This window comes from Astyanax mexicanus, chromosome 7 (genome assembly GCF_023375975.1).
Source record: "Astyanax mexicanus isolate ESR-SI-001 chromosome 7, AstMex3_surface, whole genome shotgun sequence".
NCBI classification, from domain to species: Eukaryota; Metazoa; Chordata; class Actinopteri; order Characiformes; family Acestrorhamphidae; genus Astyanax; species Astyanax mexicanus.
The window spans coordinates 42,921,594-42,931,848 of record NC_064414.1 but is presented as its reverse complement, the minus strand read 5'-3'; the positions used below and the strand labels follow the sequence as shown (position 1 = coordinate 42,931,848).

Here is a 10,255-nt window from a genome sequence, read left to right as displayed (position 1 = left end):
TATTTAGAGCTAATTATTGAGCGTTTTAAATGGTGTGATGATTTGCCTTTTACAGCACAGAACTTTTTCAGACAGGAAATTATTTTTACTTCTGAAGGAAGATAGAGTACAGAAATACCCGCCATTCAGAAGCGTAAATTCAGTGGCTTCTGGTAAGACCTGAGATCTACTGTACTTGACGCTTGTGTGAACACTGCATGTACTGATGCGTGTCTACTGATTGTGCAGTCACTTTCCACTACAGCTGAGCATATAAACATAAATTTACCTGAACACACTTCAATTTAAAGATCTATTTGCAAGCACGGGCACAATTTAAACCACACAGGTGGAAGGTGTAAAAATTGACTGTTGGCATAGTGCAAGATAGCAATGAGCATTGTGATGCAACTAGCACAGAGTGTAAGATAAGACCCATACTTTTATAAAAGTTTTATTCATTATTTTATTGTGAATTTCTTTTGTTTTGGGGTTGTATTTGGGTTATTTATTGAATTTAGTTCTCAGTTTGGATGCTTCTTGCAGATCAAACAAAAGCATGATATTATTTCTATAAAATTAAGTGGGTTTGTTAAAGTGGACCCCATGGATTTGTTCAAGCATTTTTAAATCAAGATAATGAATTCCATTAATAAAAAGTGTGGGTGGATGAGAGGGGGAACCAACATAAGAAATTTGCTGGGTATAGAGCCCTTAAGGTGACATTATGTAAAAAAAATGCATGGGGATGACTTATTAAGGCATGGATACAAGATATAATAATTAAGTCATAGGGTGACTTATTAAAACGTGGAAATGAGAAAATTAAGTTGTGGGGCAACTTATTAGTACTACAGAGCCCCTAAGGTGACATCATGCTAAAAAAAAAAAAATTTTAGCAGCCACGACTTATTAAGGCATGGGAACGAGATCCTAATGCGTGGGAACAAGATAATTAAGGCGTGGGAATGAGGTCATTAAGGTGTGGCCACGACTTATTAAGGCGTAGGAACAAGTTAATTAAATCTAGCTGGAGAGTAATAAAGCTTACTTTTCTGTAAATAAATGCCTATGGAAATAAAGGCCTTAGGATCTTGTTCCCACGCCTTATTAAAGTGTGGCCACGCATTATTTTTATTTTTTACATGATGTCACCTTAGGGGCTCAGAGATAATTAAGTTGTGGGGGCGACTTATTAAAACGTGGGAACATATAAGCTGCCCCAACACCTTAATTATCTCATTCCCATGCATTAGGATCTTGTTCCCACGCCTAAGGATCTTGTTCCCACGCCTTAATAAAGTATGGCCATGCATTATTTTTTTTAAATGATGTCACCTTAGTGGCTCCATATATTACAGACAGAAAAGAGCATTGTTATATGTTTCCATTATTGAAACATAATAATTTAAGCCTGAAAGGGTTAGGTTGTGGCTGCATATTTTTTTGTGATGTCACCCTAGGGGCTCAAAGATAATTAAGTTGTGGGGGCTGCTTATTAAAGCGTGGGAACATATAAGCCGTCCCACTATTAATTATCTCGTTCCCACGCGTTAATAAGTCGTGGCCAGGCTTTTTTTTTTTTTTTTTTTTTACTTGATGTCACTTTAGGGGCTGTGTTGAGGCACTGTGTATACTAAGCTGAAATCCAGCGGCTCTGGCCGCTGCTGGCCTCTGCTGGTGGGATCGCTGAGCTGAACTGAAGGGAGAGGCTCTGCTTCTTCTCCTCAGAAAACAAACATGGCGTCCACCAGCAGTCGTGAATGGAGGGCGGTGTGCGAGAAATTCGGGCGGGCGAACCACCTTTCCGAGGTGGAGTCCAGAAAAGATCCGGAGAACGACCCGTTCCGCTCCAAATACGAAGCCCGGGAGCTGTTAAAAGACATTTACTGCGCGCTGAAGAGCGTGGAGGCGGAGGAGAGCGACGGCGAGGCGGACGGGCAGGGCGAGCAGAGCGGCTCCGAGGAGGCGGAGTGTGGAGCCGGGAGATCCGTGCCGGGAGACTCGCGGGCCGGCCTCAGAGCCGCCAAGCTCGCGGTCATCGAGTACTACCTGGGCGTGAACCACACCGAGACCGAGGAGCTCTCAGCCGGTGAGGAGCATCTGATGAACTGCATGAAGCTGCTGGAGAAATGCACAGTGACCCCGGAGAACGTCTCTCTGTTCATCCAGGCCAGGGTAAAAACACAGTGTACACAAATTCATCACTCATACATCCCGAATATATCACAGAAATATCACTAAGGTGTTATTATCATGATGCACATGATTTGTAGTTACATTTCTGAGCATATTCTGTATAATGTCAGTCTAAGAAAAATATGCTACACATTTTATTACAAATAATGTAACTGGATGGAGTACAGCAGCACATTCTGAACACAAATCACTGAACTAAATGTGTACTAAATGAGATTATTTTACCAACAGTTGTTGTTCAGACTATCACTACTGATGCATGTTTTCTATCTATGTGTGATGTAAAAATATTGCAATTAAGACCATGTATTATAAAGATTTTTTGATGCAATATTTTGACAATATTCCTCAGCCATTTTTAATATCTTAAATAAATGAAAAAAAAATCCCACTTTTTTGTGACTCTGCTCTAAAACTAGGTGATACTGTAAAACTATTGTATCACAGTGTTTAAAGACATTTTCACAGTGCACAATATTTATTGCAATCAGGGATGCATCAATACTTTTTTTTCCCAACTGCGTAAGAGTACGAGTTCATGTATTTGTGTATTCGCCCATACCAGGAGCATTATTTAACTGTGTAGGTTTTAGTGTAAAGTAGTGCAATGCAACAGTTCATTTGTTAATTTTGAGATATATTTTGAGTCACATTATATACATTAGCATTTTTTAAAGAAATGAAGAAAGTATGCTTTTCTATTCTGATACCAGTATCAGTATTGATGCATCCCTAATTGCAATGCAGTAGCAAATTCCTTACAAACTGCTACCCAATTACACTCTCTTATATAGTTGGGTCAGTGTTCTTTAAAGGTCACCTTCCGCGAAAATCCGATTTTTCTTGTTTTTTGTGGAATACAGTAGGTCTCTCCGAGTTGAATGTGTACACCTGCACATTAAACTGTTTTGCAGCCCCCATTGTCTGCAGGAGCTAAGCAAAGAAGTCCCCCCTCCCCCCCTCCGAAAAACGGGTGAATTTTGAATTATCTTTCTGCCTACGTAGGCAGAAACTCACAGACCAGCCCACCTTGGCTCGAGAAACTCCCAGAGGCGGAGCTGAAGCGACGCAACATCACCGCTCATCAGTTAGGAGGTGGGAGGCAGTGAGCGGCAGAGCGGTGGAGGGGCGTCGCAGTGCTCCTAGCCAATCAGAGGAGAGATATTTGCATGCTGTTTGCATGTATGAATATTCATGAGCAAAGCTGGAATCCGGTCATTTTGGACACACCCCTAAAACAGTCCTTTAAAAAAGAGCTATACAGAGACACCTGAGCACTTTTTTTTTACAAAAACGGCTCACATGTCATTCATTCATACTAGAGACCACAACTAGACATTTTAAAATGAAAGAAAAAACGACGGAAGGTGACCTTTAAGCATTGATGATATTTCTGATATGATTTTTCACAGTATGATAAAATACCATAGTATGGCCCATATCAGCTCTCCTCTCTAAGTAAATGTATATTTCAAAGCAAATATATTGTTTAAAAAGTTAATACCTAGAATTATTGTGACAGGCCTATGTGTAACCTGACTCTTTGTCTTTCCTCAACAGAACCAGCTTGGGATCTTGTGGGCTGGAAGAGATGAAACTGAGAAAGCTCAAGGATTCTTGGAAACAGCAGAATCCATTTATGTAAACTACATGAAAGAGGTGATGCAGATCTTTATTTTATTAATCACCCACAATAAAACGTGGAAGATGTCTTCACTTATTCGCATACACAATGTTTACACCCAGTTTGTGTAGTGTAAGGGGATAGCAATATTAACTAACAGATTGAGATGTTCTGAGCAGGCTAACATAGTCATACCATGACACTGCGGGAATATCCAGCTCAGGACTAGCTACTTTTGGAAGCTCAAGGTAGTTGAAAAGCTGTTCGTCCAGATGAAACATACACTTTGCTGGAAATCTAGCTGGTTAACCAGCTCTTAACCAGCATATAGTATGCTGCATTTGATTTTCATTATATTTGGTTATAGGGGTGGGCGATATGGCCCTAAAATAATATCACAATAGTTATATTATTCGATAGTCACGATATGGCATTTTCATGAAACGATACTCTTGGAGATATGACAAAAAGCTGAATAAAAAAACAAATACACTAATGCAACAAAATAAAAAAATAATTTTATTATTGCGTACAGTGTGATATGGCACACCCTTAACTGAGATATTAAAAAATACAAGAATTGTATCAGATTTGTAACAGAAGTCAATGATCCAGAATATTATGATACTACATAAATCCAGGACTAAATGAAAAATTAATTATACTAGACAGATATAGTCTGTTTCTTGTAGATATATAATGGAAAACGCAAGAAGCGTGATTTTTTTATTTTGCTACAAACAGCAAAAAAAGTTGTACCCTGATGTGATCAATAGGAGTGATATGGCACAATATTTCAGGGCATAATATTGTTTGCAATATTCAAAAATGTTGGTGATATTATTGCGTACGATACAATATGGCACACAACTATTTGGTTATGCTGGTTGATCAGTGTGATTAGACTTGTTATTAACAATTACAATGAAGATTAAAAATACCAGTATTTGTCTTTTTAGCACAATTTTATGTTAAATGGATATGCAGTAGGTGTGAAACTTCCAGAATCCTTTCTATTGATTTAATAGTCACAGTGATGTCCATAACTCTAAAATAAAGCCTCCCATTCAGTTTACAGACTTTAAAGTAAGTGTTAAATGAACAGATGTTTTGGGCATAAAGTGTATGCTCTAACTAGCATCTACTTGTTTGTTGTGTTCCTCCATATTGCATAAATAATGCACTACAGACAGTAGGTGGCACTGTGGGAAAAGCTCTGTCTGTTGAATAGAAGCTGCATGCTCGTTATCTCATGCAGTGTAGGAGCACATGCACTGTGGGGTGGTTTCCTAGGCAGGGATTAATCCTGGTCATAGACTGTGTGTTTCTTTCAATTAAAAATCTCCATTTAAAATGCTGTATATTAGGCATAAGGCAAGGCATAATCCCGGTCTGGGAAACCACCCCATAGTGTATGTGAGTACATTGCATGGAATAAGAGGGGCATACAGTGTCTTATACTATCCCTATATGTCCAAACGTTTCTACTAAAAGCATTTAGCTAACTATAACTAGTCATTAAATGCTTTAAAATCCTCACAGCAATGCTACAAGATCTAGTAGAAATTCTTCCCTGGACATCACAAACAGTTTCTTTAAACATGTTCTTGCTTTATTGTTCCAGGATGGTCAGCCACCAGTAGATTTGATGGATTTCTTTGTGGCAGAGGAAGATGCAACAACCCAACAGGAGAGAATGAGGAGGTGACACATTGATCACAGGCAGCTAAGACAATCTAATTTAAGTTTTTGTAGTGATTTCCAGCTATTATTAACTATGTCTTTCTCTGTTGACAGGTTTGAAATGGCCTACACCCACACTCTTTACTACCTGGCTCAGGTTTATAAAAACCTGGATCAGTTTGAGCGTGCTGGACAGTACTGTCACAGTACTCTGCAGAGACAGCTGAAGTTTAACCAGTTTGTGCCACTTGAATGGGCCATTAATGCCGCTACACTGTCACAGTACTACATCACCAAGGTAGGGCTTTTTACACATCAGAATTAACACAGACAAATAGGAATATTTAAAAACACAAAGAAATATGTTGGCAAAATTTTTGGTTTAGTGAAGAAGGCGGTGAGAAAAAATGTTATAGTGACAGGCCTACTGCCTTTCTGTAGTAAGTGCATTATCTCAGCCTTCTCCACTGTCGCCATGTTTGTAGTTTCAGAAATTAGCTGCCCCCTAGTGGGTTTATTGCGTAACACCCATGCCATATAAGGCAACTAAAAGGGATTTATTCATTTTACTATGTAAAGGAAGTATAAATAGGCCTTAAGTAATTTTATTTCTGGTTATTAGCACTTTTTCCTATTCATTTTGAGATAATTTATGATAATAACAAACTAGTTTAGTGCTAAATGGTAAACCCTTTTTTTGCATAATGCTGATCAGTTACACTCATAGGTTGTTTTTGTTCAATTTTACCAGATAAAGTTTACCAATAAAAATGTTCAGTGAACAGAGTTACTTTTTCTTTTCAATATTTTAAGCTCTGTTTACTTGTGTGTTGTTTACTTGTCTATAAAGCTGAATTAAGGTGATTCAGCTTGCTGCTGCTCAGCTCCCCCTCTGGGCATGTCACCCCCTTCCAAAATAATTTATTTTGCTGTCACTGTTTTTCTGCTTTCTCCTCTTAGTCAGATACATTCCGTATCGGGCGTCTAATAGAATGAAAACAGATATTATCCTTTCATCCACTCTAAATCCTTAATTGCTGTTATTAAGTTGTTTTCATGCCCTCTTTCAGACGCGCTACATGGAGGCACGACACTGCTTGGCTGCAGCGAGTGTTATTGCTGGCCTGGCTGGAGAAGTCCCTTCAGAGGCTGCTGCCAAAGAAAGTAAGTTTGTATGTTTTGCTTGAGGTTTTTGTCTTATCACTTTCTGAATGATTTTCTCCAGGTGTTTCCTGTCAAGAACATATTCACATGCAAAGAACATATTAGTGCATCTCAAACATTTTAAATATCATTAAAAAGTTACTTTATTTCAGTAATTTAGTTAAAAATGTGAAACTCATATCTTATATAGATGAATTGCAAACAGTACCAATATTGTACAATACCAAATTCTAAAAGTACCAACTGGTCTCATATAATATTCTAATTTTCTGAGACACAGATTTTTGGGTTTTCATTGGCTGTTAGCCATAATCATCAACAATAAAAGAAACAAATGCTTAAAAAGGATCAATCTGTGTGTAATACAAATATATAGTAATACGGCTTTCACATTTTAAACCGAATTACTGAAATAAAGTAACTCTTCAATGATAATCTTTTTTTTTTTTTTTAGATGCACTGGCATATACTGACATTCCATTAGTAATTAGATAGCAGTATAGTTAATCATGAAGTGCTGCTTCAGGGAACACCTTGGGAACACCCACACCTGTATAAATTGTGAGGTGTCATCTTGTGAGTGAGAGTGAACAGTGGGCAGCATTGAGTTGAATGGAGACCTAATAGTAAGTGCCAAATGGACAGGACATCTAGAAACTTAATTTCTTAATTTTTGCAGGCATTTCTGAACATTTCTCCATCTACAGTGTCATATTTGTGCCAGGAATATGTCATTTGAAGGTATTTGATTCACAGCGAACAGCACAGTGGGTAGTAATGATTGGGACTGGCAGTGTCTGACTAGAATTGGGCCACAAGACACAACACACAAGTGAATCGAGGCTGAAATCAAATGCACATTCAATGCAGGAGATCCCATATCTTGCAAGAGCCATGAAACAGCTGGTCAAAACTTATTCCTATCCCATGACTTTTGGCATGTCAATGTAATAACAGCATGCTTTCTCTTTATTAACATATGCAATCCATTTACAGGTCAAACTGAGTATGAAAAACGTGAGCAGCTGCGCCAGAAGAGAGCTGAAATTGCCAGATGCTGGATCAAATATTGCCTTAACCTGTTACAAGATGCCAGAAAGCTTTTAGAGGTAAATTTAGCTACTTTTGGTTATTGCACTTACTGCATTTTCTCACACGTCTTTCATTGAACTTTTTTTGACCCCTCACATACTTGAAGAGCATGTCCTCATCCACTCCTCCAGTGTGAACATGCTGTTTGTTTCTGAATGATAACCTAAATTAATCTGTATTTTTTACTCTCCTGATTAGGACAACATTGGAGATCTAGATCTAGATCGACAGGAGGAGCTGCTGAGAGCTCGCCAAGATGAGGAGGAGGAGAAAGAGAGAGAGAAAAAGAGCGCCGTTCTTTTCGATTCCTGTGACACCTTCGACTCCATTTGCAGCCTGGAAGAGAAGGTGAGCTGTGCGTTTCCGCTGACCTTCGAAGAAGCCCGTGCCATCTTCCTGGTGGGCCAGACCTACGTGGGCCAGGCTAAGGAGTATTTTGAAATGGACGGTCATGTGACGGATCATATTGAGATCATTCAGGACCACAGCGCTCTCTTCAAAGTGCTGGCCTTCTTCGAGGAGGATCTGGAGCGCCGCTGTAAGATGCACAAGCGCCGGGTCGACATGCTGGAGCCCATCTGCAAAGATCTGAACGCTCAGTACTACCTGCTCATCTGCCGACAGCTGCAGTTCGAACTCGCCGAGACCTTCTATGAGATGATGAGCCTGAAGCTGGCAGTGGCTGAAAAGCAGGACCAGCCTGACACTCACATCATAAAGAAGTTCAACCTCTTGTGCACCTCGTCCATCAAGTACTACGAGATGTTCCTGGACTCGCTCCGTTCACCAGAAGGCAAATTCCCTGAGGTGCTGGAGGACGACGTGCTGAGACCAGCTCTGGTGGCCAAGTTTAGTGTTGCTCGGCTGCAGTCCAAGATCATCTCCACCAGTCTGGCTGTTCAGCTGGAGAACCTCACCCGCTCACTGGAATGCTACAACTTTATCATGCAGTATTGTATGGACCACCCAGAAGCTAAGAAGGCTGTGGAAACTGAACTGGAGCTCAGTGAAGAGATGGTGTCCCTTCTTCCATTGAAGATTAATAGAATAAAATCCAAAATGGTATCTGCCAACTCATAAGTGACCACTATTGTAATTAGAACTGCACACTAATATTAAAATACTACTATTATGATTATTGTTACAAAGATGCACCTTACAGTATATTAAAGTACTTCAATACATCAATACACACAATCTGCGTTATTCTGACAAATAATAAACATGGATATGGTTGGACTATATGGATAACTTGCTTAATCAGAACACTTATCCAGAACTAATATTTACATCATGCTGTGAGTTTTATATCAGTGCAGTTCTGAAGTTATAAAAGACTCTCTATGCTGCTTGACATAGAAATAAACCCCTCACCCCAATCTGATGCATCATTAACACAGAAGAGATCAGCCCATCTGACCCTGACCACCATCTCTATACCCCAAGCCCCGCCTCACTCACTGCTTCCTGTGTACACCTGGGACCAGATTAAATCTGAGAGACTTTCGCTTTACTGTCAACAGTTTCCTCTTATCTGCATGATTCTCATATGACTAATTTATTAAGTAAATGCCTTGTCGTGTACATGTTTACGTTGTCTCAATTAGGGGCTTTAAATACGATGTAATGTAAATGTATTTTGTCCCCAAATAAAACATTTCTTTTACTTTAATAAAGTATTTTTCTTGTCTGCTCATTTTCAGACTGATAAATACTTGGAATAATGTTTTATTATTTAAACAATTCAACACAGATATTATACTTCAACCAGACTTCTAGGTTCTTATTATGTTTGCCCTATCACTTGCTTGTAATGTAGATTCATATATTATATTGTGTGTTCAAACACTTCACACAAAAAAGGTTGTGAACAAACAGAGTCTGTGTTAAATTGACATGCCTTTATATTTTTAAGTTAATTAATTTTAATTTAATTTTTAGTTGCCTTTGCCCAAGTTTTACAATCATTAACCATTTTATGAAAAATAATGAAATATCACACTGAACTTGTGTAGGGCAATGGTTATCAAGATATCACTGTGTAGTGTTTACTCTCTTACAGATAATTTACATGACTTTCCAGAAAATCAAAAAAAAAAAAAATCTGTTTTTGTAGCAAGGCAGAAATGTAATGCTCTTAAGGAGAAGGAGAGAGAGAGCAATTGATCAGTTTTTGAGCACAAAAAAAATTATCTCTTAATTTGACAGTTATTTCTATGGCTTAAATTTGTATGTTTTCCTAATTTTTCTCGTAGTTACTTCCCGTAAGTTATTTTACCTAATTACTAGTGATGTTCACATACCCAGCTGCCTGTTAACCCCCTTTTTATTAACATAAAATGTAACATTTCCCTCTATTTACTCAAATATCTGGCTGACAGAAACAACCTTTTCCCTAAAGTTTGTCTCTATGTTTATTAATCCTTCTCTCTATCCTGATCTATTTGGAGTCCATGCCACGTTTTATATGGCTGCTAGGTGTGCAAGGCTGTAAGGTGTCCAATTTTTTAAAAT

General features: G+C 38.6%; 1 protein-coding gene across 1 annotated transcript; it reads left to right on the top strand.

Moving 5' to 3' along the window:
* The first annotated feature begins 1,645 nt into the window (after nucleotides 1-1,645).
* On the top strand, nucleotides 1,646-9,417 carry kifbp (kinesin family binding protein). Its single transcript, XM_007256099.4, has 7 exons — nucleotides 1,646-2,157; nucleotides 3,739-3,837; nucleotides 5,427-5,506; nucleotides 5,600-5,783; nucleotides 6,556-6,649; nucleotides 7,646-7,758; nucleotides 7,940-9,417. Exons 1-7 carry the CDS (start codon nucleotides 1,720-1,722, stop codon nucleotides 8,819-8,821), a joined length of 1,890 nt encoding a protein of 629 aa, XP_007256161.2. The 5' UTR covers nucleotides 1,646-1,719; the 3' UTR covers nucleotides 8,822-9,417.
* Nucleotides 9,418-10,255: the final 838 nt, after the last annotated feature.

Bases quoted from the DNA above. Each gene is read 5' to 3' on its own strand.
- kifbp (XM_007256099.4), top strand. From the start codon at position 1,720: ATGGCGTCCACCAGCAGTCGTGAATGGAGGGCGGTGTGCGAGAAATTC. The intron at 3,838-5,426 runs GTGATGCAGATC...TTATTGTTCCAG, and splicing joins ATGTAAACTACATGAAAGAG to GATGGTCAGCCACCAGTAGA. The intron at 5,784-6,555 runs GTAGGGCTTTTT...GCCCTCTTTCAG, and splicing joins CACAGTACTACATCACCAAG to ACGCGCTACATGGAGGCACG.